Here is a 27,532-nt window from a genome sequence, read left to right on the forward strand (position 1 = left end):
CAGCATAGTTTGCAGTTTTATTGGAGCCTATCGATTGAGAGTTTTCCCTCTGAGGGAAGACAAATGGGAAAATCAGCCGATGTCAGTGATGGCGAATCTTTTCGGCACCCGAGTGCCCAAACCGGAATGCGTGTGCATGCACATATGCCGGAAACCTGAAGATCAGCTGGCCAGAATGTTTACACACTCCGGCCCGAAAAACGGCCTGAAAACGGCCCAAAAAATGGCCTGAAAACGGCCTGGTTTTTTGGCTGTTTTCAGGGTGTTTTCTGGCGCTCTGCCCGTGGAGACCAGCTGGCTGGCGTGCCGGAAAGCAAAACAGCAGTTGGCAATGGCGCGCTTGCCCACAGAGAGGACTCTGAGTGCCACCTCAGGCACGCATACCTTACGTTCGCCAACATGGGCCTATGTCCTTTCTGGATTTATTTATTTATTTTAGTTCTTTGGAACAGGAGTAAAATACTTTTGAGTGGGAAGGGCCAGGAATCCTACCCAGGCAAAGATACAGGGATCAGCTGAAGAAAATCCTGCTGTTTTTTTTTGTTTTGTTTTTGTTTTGTTTTTTTTACATCCATCTACAGGTAATCCTCAACTTTACGGCCACAGTTTACCTTGCTAAGTGAGGAATCTGTTAAGTGAGTTTTGTCCCCCTTTTTCGATTTTCCTTGCCACGTTAGTAACACGGTTATTCAGTGGAATCGGCTTCCCCGTCCGACTTTGCTCATCGGAAAGTCGCAAAAAGGAGGATCATGTAACCCCGGGACACTGCAAGCGTCACAAATGTGAGCCAGTTGCCAAGCGTCTGAATGTGTAAATCATGTGACCCTGGGGATGCTGCGACGGTCATAAAGTGTGAAGAACAGTCATAAATCCCTAGCCCTGACTAGATGGCTCAGTGGCTAAGACACTGAGCTTGTCGATCAGAAAGGTCGGCAGTTCGGCGGTTCAAATCCCTAGTGTAGGTCTGCGTGAGCAGGGGGTTGGACTAGATGACCTCCAAGGTCCCTTCCAACTCTGTTACTGTTACTGTCCCTTTTTTCAGTGCCGCTGTAACTTCGAACGGTCACTAAATGAACTGTCGTAAGACAAGGACTACCTGTATTGCCGCATCTATTGCTCCTTTCAGCGTTGGGCCCGCTAGAGATAGTCCTCCACTTATGACCATTTGTTCAGCGACTGTTCAAAGTTATAACGGTACTGGGGAAAAAAATGACCCGTGACCGGTGGTTCACACAACTTGTCACAGCAATCCCCATAATCGCATGATCGTGATTCAGGTGCTCACCAGCGGGCCTGTGTTTACAACCGGTTGCAGCATCCTGGGGCCACGTGGTCGCCATTTGCAAGGACCCAAATTATTGGGGGAAATAAGCCGACTCTTTTAAACTGCTTGCAGAGGGCTTTAAAGCCCTGTGAAGCGGTATATAAGTCTTAAATCAGGGGTGTCAAACAGGTCGTCATAGTGATGTCACATTTTATTTATTTATTTATTTATTTGTTTGTTTCAATTTCTATACTGCCCTTCTCCAAATAGGACTCAGGGCGGTGAACAGCCAAAGTAAAAAACAGGACATACAAAATTTAAAAACAGTTTAAAATAATTAAATATTTCGGCCGTAAATTAAAACAATCCAATTTAAAATCAATTTAAAATTTAACTCAAGCCAGCCCAGTTAGTTGAAATAAATAGGTCTTCAGGGCCCGACGAAAAATCCGGAGGTCTGTTATTGTACGTATCTCTGGGGGGAGGTTGTTCCAGAGGGTGGGCGCTGCCACAGAGAAGGCTCTTCCCCCTGGGGGTCGCCAGCCGACATTGTCTGGCGGACGGCACCCTGAGGAGGCCCACTCTGTGCGAGCGTACTGGCCGGTGGGAGGCTATTGGTGGCAGAAGGCGGTCTCGTAAATATCCCGGCCCTAAGCCATGGAGCGCTTTAAAGGTGGTCACCAACACCTTGAAGCGCACCCGGAAGACCACCGGGAGCCAGTGCAGCTCGCGCAGGAGAGGTGTCGCATGGGAGCGCCTCGTCGTCCCCATAATGCCCCGCGCGGCCGCATTCTGGACCAGCTGGAGCCTCCGGGTGCACCCCAGGGGGAGCCCCATGTAGAGAGCGTTGCAGTAGTCCAGGCGGGAAGTGACGAGTGCTTGAGTGACTGTGCGTAGGGAGTCCCGACATGACGTAGTGGGACTTTCCCCCCCCCTTCACTAAATTGGGTGTAAGCGTGGCCAGCAGATGATGCATCTGGCCTGCTGACCGGGAGTTTGATAACCCTAGTCGAAGTACTCTTGCTGATTAGCTGTAGTGGCACAGTGGTTAGAACGAAGCATTGCAGGCAAACTGCCCGCTGCCAGCAGTTCGATCCTGACTGGCTCAAGGTTGACTCGACCTCCCATTCTTCTGAGGTCGGTAAAATGAGGACCCAGATTGTTGGGGGGGCAATGTGCTGACTCTGTAAACCGCTTAGAGAGGGCTGGAAAGCACTGTGAAGCGGTATATAAGTCTAAGCGCTATTGCTGTGGTTGATTGGATGTTGCATTAGGAGCCTTGGTGGCGCAGTGGTTTTAGTGTGGTTTTGGAGGCTGACTTCGCCCAGTCTGGAGTTCAATCCTGACTGGCTAAAGGTTGACTCAGCCTCCCATCTTTCCGAGACGGGTAAAATGAGGACCCAGATTGTTGGGGGGGCAAGAGGCTGACTCTGTAAACCGCTTAGAGAGGCTGTAAAAGCACTATGAAGCGATTGCTGTCCTTTCCTTCCTTCCTTCCTTCCTTCCTTCCTTCCTTCCTTCCTTCCTTCCTTCCTTCCTTCCTTCCTTCCTTCCACAGTGCACAGTGGTTAGAATGCAGCATTTCAGGCTAACTGCCCACTGCCAGCAGTTCGATCCTGACCGGCTCAAGGTTGACTCAGCCTCCCATCCTTCCGAGGTGAGTAAAATGAGGAGTCAGATTGTTGGGGGCCATAGGCTGACTCTGTAAATCGCTTAGAGAGGGCTGTAAAGCACTGTGAAGAAGTATATAAGTAAGTGCTCTTGCTGATTAGCTGTGGTGGTGTAGTGGTTAGAATGCAGCATTTCAGGCTAACTGCCCACTGCCAGGAGTTCGATCCTGACTGGCTCAAGGTTGACTCAGCCTTCCATCCTTCCGAGGTCGGTAAAACGAGGACCCAGGTTGTTGGGGGACAAGATGCCGACTCTGTAAACTCCTTCGAGAAGGCTCTAAAACACTCTTTATAGAAGAGTGAAGCGGTGTAGAAGTGCTATTGCTATTGCTAGTCAAAAATTCTTTTGCACGTCTTATCGCTTCCATTTAACACATACAGCCAAACGTTGCAGGGCGAAAAGCTCACCTGCAACGTGGCACCAGCACCTTATCTGGGACACTCTGTTCCATTTTTCCCTCCGCCTTGGGACCACGCAGGCATTAAAACCAAATTAACTTTTTGCAGAGTTGGGGCTTTTCCTCCCCCGCAGCTCCACTCATATCCTGCTCTTTTATTTTGGGACGGCATTGTTGGGCTCTCCAATTAAGATTCTTGGAGCAGATGAGCGTAAGAGAAAAAAAGAATCCGGAAATTACTCTCCTGCGAGGAAATGATGATAAAATATTTTTTTAATCGAATATTCAAATTGCAGCTACAGTGAGGAAGGAGGGAAGGTGCCTAGGTGCCTGTTTGAAGACAAAAAAAAAAAAAACCAGCAACTTTCTACTGGCACCTGGACATCCTCCTGTCTCCTTTGAAGATCTTGTCTTCCTTTTGCTGGTTAATTTATCTCTCAGCATGTCCAAAATGCCATTGCCTCACCAGTAAGGAATTGCAGCCTAGTTAAAGAGAATACGGAAAACAGAATAACAAGAGTTGGAAGGGACTTTGGAGGTCTTCTAGTCCAAACTGCAGCTCAAGCAGAAGAACCCTATAACCATGATGGCGAACCTATGGCACGTGAGCCAGAGCTGGCACGCAGACCCCTCATTGTGGGCATGCGTGCCGTTGCCAGCTGGTCTTTGGGTTTCTGGCACATGCATGAGCACCGGCCAGCTGGTGTTCGTGGGCGCTGGAGCGCCAGAAGATGGCCTGAAAAGGGCCCCAAAAACAGTCAAAACCAGGACATTTTTCAGGCCGTTTTCAGGACATTTTTGGGTTGTTTTTTGCCCCAAAAATGGCCCGAAAAACGGCCTCAAAAACAGCCTGAAAAATAGCCAAAAATGGCCTGAAAAACAGCCTGAAAACGGCCTGAAAAATAGCCACAGGTGGCACACGGAGCCATATCGGTGAGCACTCGAGCGCATGTGCGTGCCGGCCAGCTGATTTTTGGGCCTTCCGGGGCCACCAGAAGTCGGGAAACAGGCTATTTCCGGCCTCCGGAGGGTAGGGGTGGGGAAGGCCGTTTTCGCCCTTCCCAGGCTCCTAGAAAGGCTCTGGAGCCTGGGGAGGGCGAAAAACGGGACTTCCAGTCCCACCGGAAGTAGGCAAACAGGCCGTTTCTGGCCTCCGGAGGGATGGAGAGGGCTGTTTTCGCCCTCCCCAGGCTCCAAGAAAGCTTCTGGAGCCTGGGGAGGGCGAAAAATGGGCCTACTGGGCCCACCATGCCATCATGTGCCAAAAGCAGGAGTGCGGTGGGGGGCACACTGAATTATGGGTGTGGGCATGTGTGGGTGCGACACCCCCCCACGCTCCCCACGCTTTTTGCACACGACGGCAAAAAGGTTAGCCATCACTGTCCTATACCTTCACTGGTATCTAGGGGTATCAATTCTGGATGAAGGATTCACCTATTTGACATGTACCAGTCCTCGACTTACGGCCGCAGTTGAGCCCTTAAATCTCTTAAGTGAGACATTGCTAAATGAGTTTTGCCCCATTTTACCACCTTCCCATGCCACTGTTGTTAAGCGAATCGCTGCTGTCGATTAGCTAGTCACCTGGTTGCTAAGTGAATCTGGCTTTCCCCCCATTGGGCTTTGCTTGCCAGAAGGCCGCAAAAGGGGAATCACATGAACCTGGGACGCTGTGACCATCCTAAATATGAAAGCATCTGGATTTTGATCACACGGTCATGGCGATGTTGGAAAGGTCGTAACTAGGAAAAATAGCCGCGAGTTACATATTTGTCAGTGCCGTCGTAACTTTGAACGGTCACTAAACAAACTGTTGTAAGTCAAGGACTGCCTGTACCCATTCCACAAACAGAAAAGACTTAACATTAAAGCCAAATACTAAGAATACAGATGAAAAACTAAGCGTGACGTGGGCCAGCCTCTTGTGTTGAACTCCGCTTTTAGAAACGGATCCCTTATGACAAAAGAGTTCCCCAACCTATCCACCTTTGCCGGTTGGCGGGGGTGGGTGGGTGGGGTAGAGGGGATGGGTCCGTGTGCGTGGCAGGCAGGCAGGCATGTATGCAGCTCCATTTGCACGAGCGGTGGGCATTCACATCCATCATGCAGTGGTGGGATTCAAATTTTTTTTACTACTGGTTCTGTGGGCGTGGCATGGCTTGGTGGCGTGGCAGGGGAAGGATACTGCAAAATCCCCATTTCCTCCCGATCAGCTGGGACTCGGGAGGCAGAGAATAGATGGGGCGGGGCCAGTCAGAGGTGGTATTTACCGGTTCTACTCAAAACTTCCGCTACCGGTTCTCCAGAACTGGTCAGAACCTGCCGAATACCACCTCTGCCACCCTGCATGCAAATGGAGCACATGCGCTTGCCCACTAATGCCAGTGGGGATGTATGCCTGTGCCCGCTTGCCACTTCTGCAGCCTGGTTTCCAAGCGACTCGAGGCCCAGCAATGGGCTGCAGCCCAGGTGGTTGTGGGCCCCTGTTATATGGTCTCTGACGGAAAGCCACTTGAAGAGACGAGAAGCATTTGAAATGTGGATTGACAGGCGGCTGTTACATATAAACTGGGTTGACAAAATCAGAAAGCCAAGGGAAATCATCAAAACCATAAAAAAGCGAGTTAGAATATTTTGGACATGTGATGCGACACCCAGAAAAATACGGCATCCTTCACTTAATCCTCCAAGGGAAAGATGGAAGACAAACGAGGTCCAGGCAGAAGAAGAAGATCATGGCTTCAAAATCTAAGGGACCGGTTTGGATAAAACTCAACAGCCCTTTTTTCGTGTGGCTGTTGATAAAAATAGGATCGCCAACGTCCGATGATGGACATGGCAAAAGAAGAAGAGGAGAAATATAGGGAAAACATGCTAACGGGGACTATGTAGCTGGTTTTCGCCAGCTACACCGTTGGCCATCAGTTCCATTCTAGATAATGCTCAGATGCTTTGAGTAAAGCTGCCTGGGGAACAGAGGCACAGGAAGATGGTAGTCCACCACCCCGTCCAGAAACCCAAAACGAGGTCAAGAGCAGATGTGCATCTGGAGGGCCATCAATCAGAAGCTTGGTTCTTTTGTAGATGGCCCTCAAGGTCGATAACGGGGGGGGGGAGGAAAAAGACAAGTTGACTCATTGGCTTGGCGCATTCCAACTTGGAAGGAAATCTGACGAAGCTTGGAAGCCTTCAAGACCAATATTTTCATCACAACTGTGACAGCTTTTCTAATCTTGGGTCTTGTGTATCTGCGGTGAATCTCTGGAATGTCTAGCTGAACCTGAATCATCTGTGAATAGTTGCCCTTGCAAATAGTAGTTGGGAACTGCATGTCAAGTTGCCTAGACCAAAGCAAGGAAACTAAAGCGCTAATTTGATCTAATGGTTAAGGCCATTAGAAACTGGGAGACAGTGATTTCTAGTCCTGCATTAGGCATGAAAAGCCAGCTAGGTGACTGAGCCAATCACCAGGAGACTAGGAGTTCTAATCTCGCTGTAGGCATGAAAGCCGGTTGGATGCCTCTGAGCCAATCACCAGGAGATAGTGAGTTCTAGTCCTGCCTTAGACACGAAAACTGGGTGACTTGGTGCCAATCACCAGGAGACAGTTCTAGTCCCGCCTTAGACACGAAAACTAACTGGGTGACTCGGCGCTAATCACCAGGAGATGGTGAGTTCTAGTCCCGCCTTAGACACAAAAACTACCTGGGTGACATGGCGCCAATCACGAGTTCTAGTCCCGCTTTAGACACAAAAACAACTGGGTGACTTGGCGCCAATCACCAGGAGACGGTAAATTCTAGTCCCATTTTAGGCATGAAAGCCAGTTGGAGGATATTGGGCCAGTCAGTGACTCTCAATCCAACTCATCTCCCATGGTTTTCGTTTGTGGAGAAAATGGGAGGAAGGAGGAGTGTTAGGTATGCTTGCCACCTTGAGTTACTTCTAAAAAGAAATGCAGGTGAGATATAAATAAATTAGCAAAATCTCCAGAGGAAAAGCCAGAACGAAATTAACCCTTGACTGAAACACACGTTGCGTTTTTGTAAAAAATAAAATGTTTATGCTAAGATCTGCTCTGGTATTCCACATAAGCCAGGGAGATATAAATCTGACCAAAACGAGACCAGGATCTGCCAGTCGCGTTTCTGTACGTACATCCAGTTGGCAGGAGAACCATTTTGCAAGAGAAAAGGAAAGGAATGTAGGCATGCCCTGCCAGAAAAACAGGGGGAGCAGGAAGAACAAACAGGTTGCTTCCAGGTGAAATCAGGTCTGTTCGCCCTCAGGTTGCTGACCAACCCTTGCATACAAGTCACGAGATTTCCTACCTGCCCTGCAAGGCTGTAATTTTGAGCAGTTTAAATTATTTTTAGTCACCTGGTGATGTAAATATCCCCTGGGGAGTTGGAAGAGCTGGCTGACACACAAGAGAAACAGTAGCGGTTACCTCTGCATGCGGGCAGAGAGAGAGAGGGAGAGAGAGAGAGAAACACAGAGAAGGAGAGGGAGAGAAAGAAAGAAACAGAGAGAGAAACAGAAACACAGAGAGAAAAAACGGAGAGAAATAGAGAGAAACGGAGACAGAGAAACCGACAGAAATGGAGAGAGAGTAACAGAGAGAGTAATGAAAAGAAACAGAAACCGAAAAAGAGAGAGAGCAACAGAGAGAAAAACAGAGAAACAAACAGTAACAGAGAGAATAACACAGAAACAGAATGGAGAGAAACACAGAAACAGAAAGAGAGAGAGCAACAGAGAGAGAAACAGAGTAACAGAGAATAACAGAGAGAAACAGAATGGAGAGAAACAGAAACAGAGAGCAATAGAGAAAAAAACAGAAACAAAGAGTAACAGAAAGAATAACAGAGAGAAACAGAAAATGGAGAGAAACACAGAAAGAGAGAGAGCAAAAGAGAGAAAAACAGAAACAGAGTAACAGAGAGAATAACAGAAACAGAATGGAGAGAAACAAACAGAGAGAGAAAAACAGAGCAACAGTAAGAGTAACACAGAGAGAATAACACAGAGAGAAAGAGACAGAGGAGAGAGAGAGAAATTGGGGGGTGGGGGAGGAGTTGGTCCTGAGATACTGGCTGAAAAGGTTTAGGAGGAGATCCCTGAGAAAGATGAGTGTAGGTATGGTCAGTTGGGACCACATCACCTCTGCTGGTCTAAATGGCCATAGAGATGGTTTTACTATGGTCAACCATTGCTGATGGCCACCACCTTCATGAGGTCTTCAGGCTGTTGAATTTCGTCAACTCCATTGGGCAAGCCAACCGAGATATTTCCGGGTGATGGAAGTTATAGTCTCTGGCCCCGAAGCATTGTGCCCAAATGAACGATTGTGCCGTTCATCTTACAGGGAGACGGGGACAATTTTCAATCGGTAGACCAGCATGGAGGTTTGAAAGGGCCAAGAAATCCAATTTCTTTGCACGAGGAATGGTGGCAAGAGTTCCGACATAGAGAAGGTGTCACTTGGAGCTGCTAACCCAGGAATGTGGAGATGAAAACACTGGTGTCCAGGTTGAGGGTTGCGTGCCACCAGCGATCCGGAAAATACAGAATCTGGAAGGAAAGAGAATGACTTCAGATGCAATGGCTTTGTAGACTATCTTTCCTTCCTTTCCTTCCCTCCCCCTTGTTTCCTTCCTCCTTCCTTCATTCCCTCACTCCCTCCCCCTTCCTTCCTTTCCTTTCCTTTCCTTCCCTCCCCCTTCCTTCTCCTCCCTCCCTTCCTCCTTCCTTCTTTCCCTCCCTCCCCCTTCCTTTCCTTCCCCCCTCTTCCTTCCTTTCCTTCCTTCCCTCCCTCTTCCTTCCTTCTTCCTCCCCCTTCCTTCTTTTCCTCCCTCCCCCTTCTCCTTTCCTTCCTTCCTTTCCTTCCCTCCCCCTCCTTTCCTTCCCCTTCCTTTCTTCCTTCCCTCCCTCTTCCTTCTCCTTTCCTTCCTTCCTTTCCTTCCCTCCCCCTCCCTTCCTTCCTTCTTCCTTTCTTCCTCCCTAACTGCTGTATATAATGTTTTTAAATCTCAACAATAGAGCCTTGGTGGCTCCTTCCTTCCTTCCTTCCTTCCTTCCTTCCTTCCTTCCTTCCTTCCTTCCTTCCTTCCTTCCTCTGTCCCTCCCTCCCTCCCCTTTCCTTCCTTCTGTCCTTCCCTCCCCCTTCCTTCCTTCCTCCTTTCTTCCTCCCTCCTTCCTTCTTTCCCTCCCTCCCCCTTTCCTTCCCTCCCCCCGCTCCTTTCTTCCTTTCTTTTCTGCCTCAGGCTAATCCTCCTACTTGATGGGAACAAAACTACTTATCTGCAGAGCTCATGTCTTGTTCTAAGCCATTGTTTCTCAAAATTGCCAATTTTTAAGACGTGTGGACTTCAACTCCCAGAAATCCCCAGCAAGGGCAAGTTTAAGAAACCTTATTCTAAGCCAGTGATGCACAGCAGAGAGCCTGGGGTTCCAGCCAGCCCTGGAAAGCTTGGAATACAGGTATTCCTTGTCTTAATTTCCCTAATTGAGCCCACAATTTTGGTTTTAAGTTGTGATGGTTGTAATGACACATGACTGCGCCTGATTTTTATAACCTTTTCTTGCAGAGGTTGTAAAACAAATCCACTGTTTGCCACGGGGCAATGTTGGCGGGAAACCAGAAATAAATCCCAGTTTTTAACCAAAATGTCATAAATTGCGTTCGCATGAGTTTGGGGTGAATGGCCATATATGTGAGCCACTTTCCAGGTGCTCAGAAGGTGGTTATGTAACAGTGAAAGGGGCAGACATCAACACTTTGAATCCCTCTTTGTAAATTCCATTTTCAGAGTCCAAAACGGGGGTGAAATCCAGCAGGTTCTGGAGAACCGATAGTGGAAATTTTGAGTAGTTTGGAGAACCGGCAAATGCCACCTCTGGCTGGCCCCAGAGTGGGGTGGGAATGGAGATTTTGCAGTATCCTTCCCCCAGGAGTGGGAAGGGAGTGGGGATTTTGCAGTATCCTTCCCCTGGAGTAGGGAGGGAATGGAGATTTTGCAGTATCCTTCCCCTGGAGTGGGGAAGGAATGGAGATTTTGCAATATCCTTCTCCCCGGAGTGGGGAGGGAATGGAGATTTTGCAGTATCCTTCCCCTGGAGTGGGGAAGGAATGGAGATTTTGCAATATCCTTCTCCCCGGAGTGGGGAGGGAATGGAGATTTTGCAGTATCCTTCCCCTGGAGTGGGGAAGGAATGGAGATTTTGCAATATCCTTCTCCCCGGAGTGGGGAGGGAATGGAGATTTTGCAGTATCCTTCCCCTGGAGTGGGGAAGGAATGGAGATTTTGCAATATCCTTCTCCCAGGAGTGGGGAGGGAATGGGGATTTTGCAGTATCCTTCTCCCAGGAGTGGGGTGAAAATGGAGATTTTGCAGTATCCTTCCCCCAGGAGTGGGGAGGGAGTGGGGATTTTGCAGTATCCTTCCCCTGCCACGCCCACAGAACCAGTAGTAAAAAAATTTGAAACCCACCACTGGGGTCCATTTCTAACTTCAAAGGGTCCCTAAGCAACCATTCCTAATTCGAGGACTTACTTATAAACGCCCCAAAGACTTGCTGAATCATAATTTTCAAATGGTACAAAAAGTGAAAGTTTTTCCTACGCAATTGAAGAATCCTCTTCGATGCACCAGAATCTGAACCGCAGGCTGATGTTTGGGAACCTTCATTTGTGTGCCTAAGGCGCTTGTGCGAATCCAGGCGACTGTGCCATGTTGGCTAAAACCACTGTTGAACCAATAGAGCTTGGCAGTGCTTTGTGCACTCTGCCTGGAAGCCTCATCTGTACACGGGGCGAAAGGGAAGCGTGCGCATACACACAGCACTACAGCAACCTGCCTCTCCTGGATGGATGGTGCACTCCACCGGCTTCTCCCAGGGCGGCAAGGAAGGGTAAGTATCCAGGAACCAGGACAGGGTCGTCCTGTTGGGGTGGAACGCTGGCGTTTTCTCCGGAGGATACAGGAACCAGTGCTGGGCAGAGAGAGAGAGAGTTCAAGTCGTAAGGAACAAGCTTTATACCACTGCATGCAGGGGTGGGCTGCTGGGGGTTCGCGAGAACCTCTAGCTAAGATTCTATGCAGTTCAGAGAACCTCCAAATTCCACTCCTGGCTGGTGCCGCCCTCCCACCCCGCCCCTCCCAGGAGTCCCCCACATGGCCATTTTGGATGCAGGTAAATGCAGGGCGCACATGGAGGCTTGGAGAGGGCGAAAAACAGGCACCACGGTGGGGCGGGGGGTGTTTTTGCCCTTCCCAGGCTCCAGAGGTTTTTCTTGAGCCTCCAGGAGGGCGAAAATGGCCTCTCCAGGCTTCCGGTAGGCCTGTTTATTGCCCTCCCCGAGCCTCCGCACACGCCCTACGCTTATCTGCATCCAAAACGGGCTGCGTGGGGACTCCTGTTAGGGGAGGGGTGGGCAGGGCCAGCCAGGAGTAGGATTCAGAGGTTCTCCGAACTGCACAGAATCTTAGCTACAGGTTCTCCCAAACCCCTGCGAATCCCCAGCAGCCCATCACTGAACGCCTTGTTGGTCCACTCACCTTCCTCCCAAATATGACCTCCGAAAAGCCAGGCCCGTGCCAATGAAATGGCACTCCGGAACCAGACCCTGAAAGAGATTGGAAAAAAAGAGAAAAAGGAGAAATTAAATCCAGATCGAGAATCGCATTGTTTCCTTATCCCAATGACCTGGAGCACAGTCCAGAATTCTCAACTGGGACAGAAGGATGCTTGAGAAAGGCAAAAGCTCTTGGCAAAAAAAATTTGGACAAATATAAAAAAATGGATAGAAAAAATAATAGATCAACCAATTGAAAACATTCTTGTTAGGAATATTAACGAGAACATACACCAAAGAAATAAAATATCTGATTCCACATATCATAACTGCTGCACGAATAACATATGCACAAAATTGGAAATAGGAAAAAACTCCAACAGACGAAGAAGTGATAGAAAAAGTTTTAGAATGTGCCAAGATGGACAGATTAACAAAAGAAATTAAAAGAAAAAGAAGAGACAGATTATTATATAATTTGGAACAAATGGTATGAATGGGTCTTGAGTCTAGAAATAAAGAATAATAAATACAGGGAAGAAGTCAAAAGTATAAAATATGTATATAACAAATGTATAGAAATGTATAAAATTAAGTTTATCAGTGTTAGAAAATACAATGTAACCAAAGAAAAAGGGACAATGGAAAAAATGAAATAGTAAGAGAGATATAGGGAGGAAAGATACAAAACGGAAAGTAGACCATGAAGAAACATTGTTTTAAAAAAAGGAGATATTTATATGTTGTATGTTATGTGATTGTCATATTGCGTCATAATAAAATATTATTTTTAAAAAAGAGAGAGAGAGAGAAAGACAAAGCTCTCTGACCACACGATGGACATTCTGTATGAATAATCTTGGTGGATCCTAGGCTCAGCCCAAAGGTCATTGGCATGTGACTCGACCTTTGGAATCTGGTTCTTCATAGGAACCTACCTGAATCCAGAGCTGGCATTCAGCCGGTTCGGGCCTGAACTGCTAGCGGAAATCACGGGTGGGCCTGCCCACCAGCCCCGGCTCTATGCTACCTTATTTAGACACGTTTTTGAGGCCGGGTGCATGCGCGGAAGGCAGGCGTGCACACAAACCAGGCGCACAGTGAACCGGTAGTAACATAATGTGAAACCCACCGCTGCCCGAATCTAATATATTAGAACTGCTGGACAAAGCTATCCCATCAGCATCACGGACCTCTGTGACACTATAAAATTGTCACGTGACATATACTAACATGGGTGACTGAAGGCTGACCCTCCTGAGGACCCTTGGCCTTGAAGACACTGTGACTATGTTGGAGATATTGTACCTCTCAAGACCGGTTGCTAGGGAGGTGTAGTGTAGGAGATGACCTGGCTGAGACCGATGGAGGAGTCAAGTGCGTCATCAGTCTGAAGTCCTTCAGTGCCCACAAGTGATTTCAGTCCAGCCCATCTTGAGTTCTGTTCTTATCTACCGTATCACCAACTCACTTTGGCTGTTAGTAGTTCAGATTCTTCTATAGAGCTTTGGCGGACCATAAACCTACAGTATAGTCTTTTCAACTGTCTGGACCTCTGATTTCGTGCACTGGATAGCAATGGCAGAAGGGGAAGAGACGTCTCTGCTTCTAGCTAGCATCTGATTGGCCCTGGATGAAGATGGGCTTCGTGTGACCCAATGAACACCCAATGACCCCATTTTTAGTTTTTTGGCAGGAAATCCACAGACGATCCTTTTTTGGTGATAGTCTTGTATCTTTGGAACGAAGGAGACATACAGATTTGGCACTAAGAAGGACGCAAATTGTTGGGGGCAAGAGACTGACTCTAAACTGCTTAGAGAGGCTGTAAAGCACTGTGAAGCGGTATATAAGTCTAAGGGCTATTTCTATTGCCCTTCCTTCCTTCCTTCCTTCCTTCCTTCCTTCCATCCATCCATCCATCCATCCATCCATCCATGGTGCACAGTGGTTAGAATGCAGTATTGCAGGCTGACTCTGCCAACTGCCAGGAGTTCGATCCTGACTGGCTCAAGGTTGACTCAGCCTTCCATCCTTCCGAAGTCGGTAAAATGAGGACTCAGATTGTTGGGGGGCAAGAGGCTGACTCTGTAAACTGCTCAAACAGGGCTGTAAAGCACTGTGAAGCGGTATATAAGTCTAAGGGCTATTGCTACCTGGTCCTAACAAAGCAGATGAAGCTACGAAGCCAACACTGTTGCCCCGTGAAGGTGTTAAAACATCTCCTAAAGATACCAGCTACTGACCCCCAATCCCAAAACTGTATGCTCCCGTGGTGCCTGGAATCCTGAAAGGTGGTGGGTTGTATTTCTTGAAGAGGGACCCCCATTCAGTGAAATTATTGTTTCCGAAGAAGTAGAGGGTTTCTGCAGGGAAGAAGGAAAGACAGAGAAGTTAGTCGTTTTTCCCAACAGATCCTTTGCTTTTCTTGGGTGCTGGAGGCCAAAACCAGGGACTAAATTGGGTTTTGGTCCCTTTGCACCTGCAACCTTCTTGTCTCAGTATCTTCAAGGGAAAAAAACATCTGGGAGAGAAGATCATTTGCAAGGGAGATAACTTTATCCATAATGAGCAGTGAAAATAACTGCAATCGAAACAAAGATAAAGGAAATCTGAGTCCGGAGCAGAAATGTACTTTGTGAAAGCGTCTCAGACTTAGTTTATTTATTAGATTTCGATCCTATCTTTTAGGGACATGGTGGCTCAGTGGCTAAGATGCTGAGCTTGTCGATCGAAAGGTCGGCAGTTCAGCGGTTCGAATTCCTAGTGCTGCGAAATGGGGTGACCTCCCATTACTTGTCCCAGCTTCTGCCAACCTAGCAGTTCGAAAGCAGGTAAAAAATGCAAGTAGGAAAACAGGGACCACCTTTGGTGGGAAGGTGGCAGCGTTCCGTGCGCCTTTGGCATTGAGTCATGCCGGCCACATGACCATGGAGACGTCTTCAGACAGCGCTGGCTCTTCGGCTTTGAAACGGAGATGGCTTTGAACCGCCCCCTAGAGTTGGGAACGACTAGCACATATGTGCGAGGGGAACCTTTACCTTTATCCCATCTTTATTACTTTATAAATAATTCAAACCTACTATTGTTTCCTCCACCTATTTTCCGCCACAACAACAACCCTGTGAGGTCGGTTGGACTATGAGAGAATGATTGACCCAAAGTCACCCAGCAGGCTTTCATGCCTAAGGCAGGACTAGAAATCATGGTCTCCTAGTTTCTAGGCCAGCACCTTAACCACTATACAAAAATTGACTCTTGTTCTTCCAAAATTAAAGGGAAGGAAGGGGAAAGTGCATTCAGAGTTGCAAGATTTGTTACTGTAATCCTATCATAAAAAAGTAGTTTTCATATTCATAATTTTGGTATTCAGGTCTAGACTACAGTTAGTCCTCGACATACGACCACAATTGAGCCTAGAAGTCACTAAGTGAGACCTTTGTTAAGTGAATTGTACCCCATTTTACGACTTTTCTTGCCATTGTTGTTAAGTGAATCACTGCAGTTCTTAACTTAGTAACCCGGTTGTTAAGTGAACCTGGCTTCCACATTCCGCTTGTCGCAAAAGGGGATCACATGATCCCAGGAGCCTGTGCCCATCATAAATATGAGTCAGTTGTCAAGCATCTGAATTTTAATCACGGGATCACAGGGATGCTACAATGGTCGTAAGTATGAAAAACGGTCGTTAAGTCACTTTTTTCCAGTGCCGTTGTAACTTTGAACGGTAACTAAATGAACTGTTGTAAGTCGAGGACTATCTGTACTCTACCTGGAAGATCAGCTGATTCTGGTCTGTGGAATCCAGACTGAGTTTGGGTTGCCATGGATCAAGGAAGCACGAAGATCTGATTTATGCCGAGCAATAGTTACGTCCTACTCACCACTTCCTAGGGAAGCCGGATCCTGGGGTTCCAGCAAATGATCCACATAATCTTGGAAGGGTAGATCAACTGCATCAAAGGAACAGCCAGTAAGAACTCAAATGCTGTGCAATCTTTTAAGCCGACTTTTTGTACCACGCTCAGCAGAATAAGGAGTGTTTTTTTTTTTTTTAATGAGGGTGTTGTAGTAGATGACCAGACTGAGCCTGAGGGTGGAGTCAAATGCACCATTAGTTTGGAATCGTTACGTTCCCACCAGAGACCTAAGTCCCACTGCCAGAAGAACTCAATGCATCTTCTGTCAAAGCTTTGCTGGTCTGACCATTCAACATTTTTTACTACTGGTTCTGTGGGCGTGGCTTGGTGGGAGTGGCCTGGCTTAGTGTGGGCGTGGCTTGGTGGGCGTGGCAGGGGAAGGATACTGCAAAATCCCCATTTCCTCCCGATCAGCTGGGACTCGGGAGGCAGAGAATAGATGAGGGCAGAGCCAGTCAGAGGTGGTATTTACCGGTTCCCCGAACTATTTGAATTTTCCACTATCGGTTCTCCAAAACTGGTCAGAACCTGCTGAATACCACCTCTGGTTCTGACCCAGCTCCCTAAACACGACAAACTCTCCGTAGTTGAAACAATTAGCGCCAGCAGCCCCGGCAAAAAGTTTCTCTCTCAACGCAGGCTAACATGTCTGTCCAGCCGGAAGTTGAATACTTATCTGCCACATCTATTCATCTCCGCCCCCTGTCTTTTATCCCCAGAGTTAGGGTGGGGCTTCATTAGCACTGGTGGCTCTTCCATCCCAAGGACAGGCTCATAGATTTCCACTGCTCTCCTCTCCTCTGCCTTCTGCACATCCGCACATCAAGCACTGGACCCAGCTGTTCCTCCTCTTCCTCATCAGCCACCTCCAGACCTGGCAGCTGTTGACTCTCCATCTGAGGACTGATGGACGGCCCAGGCTCCACCTCTGTCTCTGTCTCTGTCTCTGTCTCTGTCTCTGTCTCTGTCTCTCTCTGACAGCTCCATTCCCTCTTCCCCCTCAGAGCTCTCAGGTTGCCTTGATGCTGGCCCTGACTCCCACACCTCCTCTTCCTCCTCTGATTCGGCTGCTGGAGGGGCCGGCGGTCGACGGGCCACAACATGTGCAAACTTTTCACCCAACTTTTTGTACCACGCTCAGCAACAACACGGGCTATTTTTTATGAGGGCGTTGTAGGAGATGACCAGGGGGAGGCTGAGGGTGGAGTCAAATACATCATTAGTTTGGAATCCTTACATTCCCACACGAGTGCTAAGTCCAGTCCCCCTTGAAGTCCATTGACTCTTATCTGGCGTAAATTCACTTTGACCATTAGCGGTTCAGATTGTTGCTTGTACATATCATGAAATAAACTTGCAGTAGCGGTAGAACTCGGCTTACGCCCCCAATTGAGCCCAAAGTTTCTGTTGCTAAGCGAGACCGCTGTTAAATGAATTCGCCCCATTTTACGGCCTTCCTTGCTACAGTTGTAAAGTGAATCACTACAGTTATTAAGTTAATAATAACTTGCGCATTCCTGCGGTGAACCGGTAGTAAAGTGGAACCCACCGCTGACACGACCCCAGGACACCGTAACCGTCATAAATATGAGTCATTTGTCAAACGGCTGAATTTTGATCACGTGACCCTGGGGGTGCTGCAACGGTCATAAGTGGGAAAAAAGGTCCAGTGCCATGGTAACATCTAACCGGTCACTAAATGAAAGTCGAGGGCTACTTTTGAACTCCATCCTAGTCTTTGATTTCTTGCATCTGACAGGTGTGTAAAATTGCACCTCTGTGTCTCAGCTCACTCTCACCTCGGCTTGGGGCACAATTGGGGAAGAAGTGTTTTTTCTCCATCCTCACCTTTGTGGTAAGAGTAGGTGTTGGCGGTACTGAGACGAACCACATGTTCTCCAAACTGGGCCAACAGCTGATCTTTGGTGCACTGAGCCTGGAATTCCTGTGGGCACAGAAGGGAATCAGCATGGAGAGCCACCTCCAATTTTTACACCCCACTCCCCCCCAAAATATTTTTTTTTCCTGACTGCAAAACAAGATTGCATTGGCCAGAGTCCATGTGAAATGGGGTAGTTGATCTCTGGGAATTACAGGCAGCAGTGAAATTTGGCCGGATCTATCCGGCTCGAGCGAGCCGGTACAGCCGGTGGCAGGAGGCTCCGCCCACCCACCGGGACGTCATTACATCCCATTTTTGACCCTCTGCACAGGTGCAGAAGAGGCGTGCGCGCTCACATTTCTGAACCGGTAGCAAAGGTAAGTGCATTTTACCGCTGATTATGGGTAATGTATTATTTATTTATTATTTTATTATTCATATTTCTATGCCGCCCACCCTCCAAGGACTCTGGGCGGCTTACACCAAAGACAGTATACTAAATAACATATTGCCCCCAACAATCTGGGTCCTCATTTTACCCACCTCGGAAGGATGGAAGGCTGAGTCAACCTTGAGCCGGTGAGATTTGATCCACTGATCTGCTGAACTAGCGGTCAGCTAAAGTGGCTGCAGTACTGCACTCTAACCACTGTGCCACCTCGGCTCCTTAATCCCTTAGGATTCCCATATCCCAAAGGTGCTTTTTTTCAAGAGGCAACTCGACTTTCTGGGTTTTTCTTGGAAGATGTTTCGCTCCTCATCTAAGAAGCTTCTTCCACTCTGACTGATTGGTGGAGAAGTCAGAGCTGAAGACATCAGAGCGGAAGAAGCTTCTTGGGTAAGAAGCAAAACGTCTTCCAAGAAAAATCCCACTCCTGGCTGGCCCCACCCACCCCTCCCCTCCGCTCCCAGGAGTCCCCACGCAGCCCATTTTGGATGCAGGTAAGTGCAGGGTGCGCATGGAGGCTCAGAGAGGGCAAAAAACGGGCCTACCAGATGTTCAGGAAGTTCAGCGTCCAGAGGGCCTCTGGAGCCTGGGGAGGCTGTTTTCACTCTCCCGGAGGTTCGAGAAAAGCCTCCGGAGCCTGGAGAGGGCAAAAACACACACACACCCCGCCATGGTGCAGGAGGCTGATTAGACCATGCCCACCATGGCCACGCCCACTCAGCAATTGGGCAGAGAATCCCTTGCTAAAAGTTTTGAAGCTCACCCCTCACTTTATGGCCATAATTGACCCTGGAATTAGGCATTAAATGGGTCAGCCCATAACGGACTCCATTTTGCAATTTTTTGCGGCAATCGTTAAGTGAACGTGGCAGAGGTGTTAAGCAAGCCCATTGTTTGCAATGAACGTTTTAAAAAAATTTTTTGCTGGAAAGTAAACACTGGCTTCCACCCAAAAAAATGTAAATCACACTCAGGTAAACTCAGGATGGTGGGTAATGATTCACTTAACAACCGCTTGACTTCTGATCCCAATTGTGGTTGCACGTCATGGATTATCTGTATTTATCGTTTGGTGTCAGTGGGTGTGTGGCAGAGCGATTCCCTCAGACAATTAGGGGGATTTAGAAAGTCGCTGTTAAGAAAACCACAAGATTGCATGGCGTGCAAATATAACCACCGTTGTTTCTACCCGTGCAATAAATTTCTCCCTTTGATCACACACAGAAATATTTATGGAGAGAGCCTGGGATCACAGTCAGGCTTGGCGAAGTGGCTTCACAGCTCCAGAGCAGGGGTGAAATGCTCCCGGTTCAGAACGGATCGCCCGATCCGGTAGCGATGGAGGCGGGTGGTTCGGAGAACCAGTAGCAAAAATCCCTACCTCCCCCCCATTGCCCAGCTGAGCCATGCAATCATCAGAGGCTTTTTTTTTAATTTTCAAAAGCATTTTTTCTACAACCTCTTTGGCTGAAAAAATGCTTTTAAAAGTTTAAAGAAAAAGCCTCTGATGATCGCGTGGCTCAGCTGGGATCATCAGAGGCTTTTAAAAGCATTTTTTCTACATTTTTCTACATTTTTATAAAAGGAAAAAAAGCCTCTGCCGATCAGGCAAGTCAGATGGGATCATCAGAGGCTTTAAAAGCATTTTTTTTTACAACCTCTTCAGCCGAAGAGGTTGTAGAAAAAATGGTTTTAAAAGTTTTTAAAAAAAAAAGTTGGCCACGCCCACTCAGTCATATTACCCACCACCATCACCAAGCCACGCCCACAGAACCGGTAGTAACAAATTTTACATCTCACCACTGCCCCAGAGTGATCACTTGACTTTATTAATTCATGCCCAACACGAAGAGGGTCTCAAAAATTGAATGGCCGACAGAGATTAGGATAGCACTGGTTCTAACCTGGAACCAAGGAACAATTTCCTGACAGTGGGAACAATTAAACAATCGGTCGAATGGCTTGCCATTGTGGGTGCTCCATTGCTGGAGGTTTTTAAGAAGAGATTGGATAGCCACTTTGTCTGGAATGGTCTAGGGTCTCCTGCTCGAGCAGGGGGTTGGACTAGAAGACCTCCAAGGTCCTTTTCAGCCCTTCGATTCTGTGATACCTTATCCGAATTTATAATGCAGGGGCACTCACGGTATTGTCAGTTAATCCCTGAAGAATGACTGGCCGAGAGAAGGCATACCTAGGAGGAGGTGGAGGAAGAGAGGTTGAGGAAGAGATGGAGGAGTTGGAGAAGGAGGAGAAGAAGGGGGAGGAGGAAGAAGAGAGGTGGAAGAGGAGGAGGAGGAGAAGAAGGAGGGGGAGAGGAAGAAGAAGAGAAAGAGGGGGAGGAAGAGATGGAGGAGTTGAAGAAGGAGGAGGAGAAGGAAGAGGAGGAAGAGGTGGAAGAGGAGGAGGAGGAGTTGGAGGAGATGAAAAAGGAGGTGGAGAGGAGGAGGAAGAAGAGAAAGAGAGGGGAGGAAGAGATGGAGGTGTTGGAGGAGGAGGAGAAGGAGGAGGAGGAAGAGAGGTGGAAGAGAAGGAGGAGGAGTTGGAGGAGGTGAAGGAGGTGGAGAGGAGGAAGGGAGGGGAGTTGGAGGAAGAGAAGAAGGAGGGGGAGAGGAGGAGGAAGAAGAGGAAGAGAGGGGGAGGAAGAGATGGAGGAATTGGAGGAGAAGGAGGAAGAGGAAGGGAGGTGGAAGAGGAGGAGGAGGAGAAGGGGGAGGAGACAGAGGAGGAAGGGAGGGGGAGGAAGATGGGGGGAGTAGTTGGAGGAGGAGGAGGAGGAGAAAGGGAGGAGGAAAAAAGAGACAAGGAGAAAGAGAAGATCATTGTAATAGCATTATGGATTACAACATAAAACGATAGGACAAAGGCTGTGAATTGTGAAAGCTTTTTCAGGGTGAGGAAAGCAAAGCCCCAGGAAAAACGGTGCTTTCCCCACCGATCTGCTGTGCTCTTTGAGATGAAGCTGCCTCCTGTGGATAATCGCTTAGCACCTTCCAAGAAGCAGACCTGTTATTTGTGGCACCGACTTTTCTACAATATGCTCCTCCTTTAATTTCTTCTCTCTTTTTTTTTTAATCATTTGCATTGTATTTGCATTTGAAATCATTGGGCCGTACTGTTCCAACAACGCTTGCTTTCAAGGCGTCTGGTCTACCACGAAGGGCTGATGGAAAAGGCAGGGGAGAATTTCAAATGACTATTTATGCCTGACTCTTATTTTAAGAGTCATTTTATTTATGCCTGACTCTTATTTTAAGCCTAACCTGTGATGGAGAGAAATACTTTAAATAACTCAAGAGTTAAATAACTAGGAGATGGTGCATGGGACTCTAGCCAAAGATGGAGCTCTCTTGGTTTTTTAAAAAATTCCTTCTGGAATTAAAAATTAAAATTAAAAAAAAATCTGGAACCTGTGCCTGCTGCCCCCTTGTGGTGGAAATCGTGTGCAAGCTGGATCGTTTGCCATCTCTTAACTGTTGAATTTTTTATTATTATTTTATTTTTTGTCTTTTAATGACCCCCGTAATCCCTTGCATCAGGGTGGAGTCTGAGCAACTGAATGGAGCTGAGCGTTTGCTGGCTGGATGCCCTTCCTGTCGCCAATGCGGAGTTCACAGCAGATATATTCTCATTGTGCCCAAAGACAGAAATATCTGCCTCTACCTAGGACAGGGGTCTGCAACCTTAAACACTCAAAAGACCCATTTGGACCCATTTTCCACAGAAAAGAAAACACCGGGAGCCACAAAACCTGGGTGGGCGTGGCCAACTCGATGTCACTCACTTCCACCAGTCACATGATCCCCTAGCCACGCCTACCCATCCGGTCATTAGGACAGAGAACCGGTTGTTAAAAAACATGGGGAACCACAAAACCCTTTTGACATCTCTCTCTTACCCCTCCCTCCCTCCTTCCCTCCCCTTCTCTCTGTATCTCTCTGTCTCTACCCTGGCCACTTCTCCATCCCCTGCCATTGCCCTTACCAGGCGAGGTAAGGCGAGGAGTAACTGGGAGGCGAGGGCTAGGCCAGCCAGTGATGGATCACCTGACAGAGCCACAGCAGAGGGCCCAAAGAGCCACATGTGGCTCCAGAGCCGCAGGTTGCTGACACCCAACCTAGGATTGAACTCACAGCCTCCTGATTGTGAGGCGAGAGCTCTGCCTCTAGGCCACCCCACCACTCCCATCACTTAACTGTTGAATAAACTGTGCATAAGTGAGGGAGGAGTCCCTTCTCTCCACCGTACAGCTCCCGTCTTCTGACAACGCAGCGTGCCTCTTTGTCAGCCTGCAGGGACAAAAAAACAGGCTGGTATTTCATCAGCAGGATACAAGATTTTTTTAAAAAAAAAGGTTTCATAAGTAGGAAACAGCTTACAGTCTAAGCTTTGTTCACAGCACAATTAACTCTACAGCTTCCGATTCTGGGAAGAAGCGCCCAGAATAGAATATAAAAATAAGGAAAAATAAACAACAATCCTCCAATATTGGAAGTGCCTTGCATGTAGAAATCTAGCATCCTACTGAGAAATGCAAAACCCCACCAGAAAAAGATATTGGAAAAATGTGATGTACCCCATCAGAGGAGGCTGTAATTCAAAAAAATTTTTGTACTGTGCCGAAATGGTTAGATTAACCTTTAAAATTAAAGATCAAGAAGATACAAACAACATATGGATTTAAAACCTGAACTGTTCCTATTGGATCTCTTACCAGAGAAATTTAGTAAAGAAAATATATATTTGATTATACATGTTATAACTGCAGCGAGGATAGTAAAGGATATTAAACAGAACCTACAGTAAAGAAACCCGATATATTATGTGCAGAACAAATATCAAACTAGGAAGTATCAAATAGCTTTTCATTGAAAGTATTATATAAAAATAGAAATGTATGAATTTTGTGAAGATGAAAAATTATAAGGGGGTTTGAGGGGTTCAGGTTTTATAAAAAGGGGATTTTGATGGGATTATATTCTGTGGAAGTCAGGGGGGAGGGTCAGGGGGGGTTTGGGAGGGTTAGGGTGGGGAGTATGGGGTGGGTTGGGGGGAAAAATGGGGTGAAAATGTAATTGTAAAACTTTTGCAATTAAAAAAAAAAAGAAACCCGATATTTAATTTTGCATATAATTACAGCTGCACAGTCCTGGAAAAACAAAAATGTACCAACAGAGGAAGAAATAAATAAGAAAATTCTGGACGATCCCAGCTGAGTTGCCTGATCGTCAGAGGCTTTTAAAAGCATTTTTTTCCTGCAACCTCTTAAGGTTGTAGAAAAAAATGCTTTTAAAAGTAAATAAATAAATAAATAAAGTTGGCCACGCCCACCCAGTCACATTACCCCCCACCCAGCCACGCCCACAGAACTGGTAGTAACAAATTTTACATTTCACTACTGCTCTTTCTGTTTTTTCCTTGCTAGATGCCTACTTACCAGCCTCCGTCTGTTTCTAGCAATGTGAAACTCCCCGGGAACCAGAAGAACATGGAGAAGGGTAGAAAAAGCAGGAGTTGGGCCTTGGTCTCCATTGATTGCAAGATTCTACAAAGCAAAATCCTTCCTTTGGGTGATTCTCAGCAAAATACCTGGTTATCTTGAGAGAGGTAGAACTTTAGAAGATGATCCGGCATGGAAGACCAAATCTTCTGAAAAGAAGGAAAGAAAGAAAGAATATTAAAAGAAGCAGAAGACTAGAGACCCTGAACACTTGGAAATCTTCTAGTGCAGCGTTTGTCATTAAGATGTGTGGACTTCAAAAGCTTCTGGCTGGAGAATTCTTGGAACTGAAGCAGAGGTGGGTTTCAGCAGGCTCTGATCAGTTCTGGAGAACCGGTAGCGGAAATTTTGAGTAGTTCGGAGAACCGGTAGTAAAAATTCTGACTGGCACCACTCCCATCTATTCTCTGCCTCCCAAGTCCCAGCTGATTGGGAAGAAATGGGGATTTTGTAGTATCCTTCCCCTGGAGTTGGGTGGGAATGGAGATTTTCCAGTATCCTTCCACGAGTGGGGAGGGAATGTGGATTTTGCAGTATCCTTCCCCTGGAGTGGAGAGGAAATGGGGATTTTGCAGTATCCTTCCCCTGGAGTTGGGTGGGAATGGAGATTTTACAGCATCCTACCCCTGGAGTGGGGAGGGAATGGAGATTTTGCCGTATCCTTCCATGAGTGGGGAAGGAATGGGGATTTTGCAGTATCCTTCCCCTGGAGTGGAGAAGAAATGGGGATTTTGCAGTATCCTTCCCCTGGAGTGGGGAGGGAATGGAGATTTTACAGTATCCTTCCCCTGGAGTGGGGAGGGAATGGGGATTTTGCAGTATCCTTCCCCTGGAGTGGGATGGGAATGGGGATTTTGCAGTATCCTTCCCCTGGAGTGGAGAGGAAATGGGGATTTTGCAGTATCTTTTCCCTGGAGTGAGGTGGGAATGGAGATTTTACAGTATCCTTCCCCTGGAGTGGGGAGGGAATAAAGGTTTTGCAGTATCCTTCCCCTGGAGTGGGATGGGAATGGAGATTTTACAGTATCCTTCCCCTGCCACGCCCACCAAGCCACACCCACCAAGCCACACCCACAGAACCGGTAGTAAAAAATTTTGAAACCCACCACTGAACTGAAGTTCTTAAGAAACACCGTTTGACTGAGGATGTAACCTAGTTTGGTCATGAAACATCTGCAAAAAAAGCCACCCAGCTCGGAAAGCACCAAGGGTCCCCAATCTCCATTTTGACCCTACAGTCAGGGTGAGAGATGAAAGGAACGGGTGTCTAAAAAAAGCCTCAATCTCTGTTGATTGAGGATCACCTCAAATGGACACCCCTACAATGCCACAGAATTCCTTGTAGGATCAACTGAAATTGTACAGTAGAAGAAATGAGGGTAATGAAGTTGGGTAGTGAAACCTTTGCAAGAAAACAATCAAGCTCAGAGACCCCCAAGGACCCTCACAGTCCTCCTCCTACACCACTCTAAAATCCCACCCCACCCCAGCACTGATGCTGTACCGTAGTTAAGCATTGAAACGTCTGCAAGAAAACCACCAAGCTCAGATTGCGTTAAGGACCTGGCAGCCCAGCCAGGCATGAAAAGCAGAATTTTGGCTGAATCGAATCAATGAGTTTTTCTTTCATATTTCCTCAATCTGGTCTCCATTATGAGCTCTTGCTAGCTAACTAAGGAGAACTGACCCAAAACTTTAAGACAGGCATCAGATTCCCTATGAAGAACTGTTGCAGGAACTGAATATGTCTAGTTTGATGAAAAGAAGGACTAGAGGTGACATGATAGCAACGTTCTGATATCTCAGGGGTTGCCACGAAGAAGAGGGAGTCAAACTATTCTCCAAAGCACCTGAGGGCAGGACAAGAAGCAATGGATGGAAACTAATCAAGGAGAGAAGCAACTTAGAACTAAGGGGAAATTTCATGACAGTGAGAACAATTCATCAGTGGAACAACTTGCCTCCAGAAGTTGTGAATGCTCCAACACTGGAAGTTTTTAAGAAGATTTTGGATAACCATTTGTCTGAAGTGGTGTAGGGTTTCCTGCCTAAGCAGGGGGTTGGACTAGAAGACCTCCAAGATCCCTTCCAACTCTGAAGACATTTCGTTTCAAAGAAGAGGGCTGTCTGGTAATGTTGTACTACTAACTAGAGCATACAAAACAGTTGCTAGACCAATTGTTGAATACAGCTCATCTGTCTGGAACCCACACTGCATATCGGACATAAATACTATCGAGACAGTCCAGAGATATTTTACCAGAAGAGTCCTCCATTCCTCTAACAGCAATTAAATACCTTATGCCACCAGACTCCAAATTTTGGCCTTAGACAACTTAGAACTACGCCGACTTCAGTCTGACCTAAGCATAGTACATAAAATTATCTGCCACAATGTCCTTCCTGTCAGTGACTACTTAAGCTTCAACCACAACAATACATGAGCACACAATAGATACAAACTCAAGGTAAACCGATCCAAACTAGACTGCAGAAAATACGACTTCAGCAACAGAGTGGTCAATGCCTGGAATGCACTACCTGACTCTGTGGCTTCTTCCCCAAACCCCCAAAACTTTAACCTTAAACTGTCTACTGTGGACCTCACCCCCATTCCTAAGAGGTCTGTAAGGGGCGTGCATAAGCGCACCAGCGTGCCTTCCGTCCCTGTCCTAATATTCCTTTTTACTCTTACTCTTTTCATGTATTCAAATTATGTTTATACACCCATTATCTTATCTATGCCTGACAAATAAACTTATGATTATGATTATGAATCAAGCTATTCTCCAAAGCCCCTGAGGGCAGGACAAGAAGCAACGGGTGGAAACTCATCAAGGAGAGAAGCAACTGAGAACTAAGGAGAAATTTCTTGACAGTGAGAACAATTAATCAGTGGAACGACTTGCCACCAGAAGTTGTCAATTCTCCAACACTGGAAGTTTTTAAGAAGATGTTGGATGACCATTTGTCTGAAGTGGTGTAGGGTTTCTTACCTAAGCAGGGGGTTGGACTAGAAGACCTCCAAGGTCCCTTCCAACTCTCTTATTCTAATTCCATCCAAGAAACTTCTTCAGCTCTGATGATATCGGTATTACTATCCAGCGCCTCCCCCAATACGAAAGGTGCGCTCCGCTTAAGATCTCTGGATCTTAAATTCGGATCGGATCCCGGGATGGAAAGCGATCCGCAGCCCCGCCCGATCCCTGGCTGCTTTCCGCGCCTGAGATCCATGCAGCCCTCCCATCCTCCAAAGCCCCCTCCCTTCCTCCTCCCTTTTTAAAATTAAAAAAAAAAATTTTTTTTTTGCATCCCTTCTTTTTTACCTCTCCGGTGTCAATGCAAGGATCGTTGGATCTCCGAGACATCGAAAAGTCCCTAGGGGGGAGCCAGCGCCCCCAAACCCCCCCACCCCACCTTCTCTGCCCCTTTGCATTCTGGGTGTTGTAGTCCAGGCGTTGCCAAGGGACTCCATGGGAAGCCCAAGACTACTTTTCCAACTTTTTTTTTTAAAGGGTCTCTAAAACCCGTCTGCTTTGCCATTTTTTAATCCCTTTATTTTTTTTTAAATGCATTTTTTTAAGGGGGAGAGGCGCCCATGCCGGTAGCCCAGGGATGATGGATGGACTACAACCCCCAGCAGGCATCGCATGGAGCAGGGTGGGGGGGAAAGGACGAGTCCTCTTGCGATTGGATAAGAGGTGTGGAAACTACGTTACCCAAAAGGCATCGCGAATGAAAAGGACTCCTTGGCTGTTGGATGGGGGGGCGGGTTTCTTTCTTCGGTGTCTTGGCAACCAAAAATGTGGGGTGGGGGGAATTCCTGCATTCCGACGTGCGCCTCCAAGATCGGGCAATTCTGGCATTTACACGTG

At 47.3% G+C, this 27,532-nt stretch overlaps 1 protein-coding gene across 2 annotated transcripts; it reads right to left on the reverse strand.

Annotated features, from left to right (window-relative positions):
- Positions 1 to 7,372: 7,372 nt before the first annotated feature.
- On the reverse strand, positions 7,373 to 27,096 carry JMJD8 (jumonji domain containing 8). Of its 2 annotated transcripts, none has more exons than XM_034420471.3 (10): positions 26,984 to 27,096; positions 23,595 to 23,806; positions 22,354 to 22,446; positions 20,303 to 20,351; positions 17,679 to 17,775; positions 15,795 to 15,863; positions 14,157 to 14,276; positions 11,894 to 11,961; positions 11,193 to 11,327; positions 7,373 to 8,906 (listed from the first exon to the last, which is right to left on the reverse strand). In XM_034420471.3, exons 2-10 carry the CDS (start codon positions 23,687 to 23,689, stop codon positions 8,826 to 8,828), a joined length of 807 nt encoding a protein of 268 aa, XP_034276362.2. In that variant the 5' UTR covers positions 23,690 to 23,806; positions 26,984 to 27,096; the 3' UTR covers positions 7,373 to 8,825. The 2 variants fall into 2 exon arrangements, with proteins under 2 accessions (XP_034276362.2, XP_034276363.2); XM_034420472.3 differs by having other exon boundaries at positions 23,595 to 23,803; positions 26,984 to 27,073.
- Positions 27,097 to 27,532: the final 436 nt, after the last annotated feature.

The sequence above is a fragment of the Pantherophis guttatus genome, chromosome 14 (assembly GCF_059756535.1).
Source record: "Pantherophis guttatus breed Tessera chromosome 14, ASM5975653v1, whole genome shotgun sequence".
Lineage (NCBI taxonomy): Eukaryota > Metazoa > Chordata > Lepidosauria > Squamata > Colubridae > Pantherophis > Pantherophis guttatus.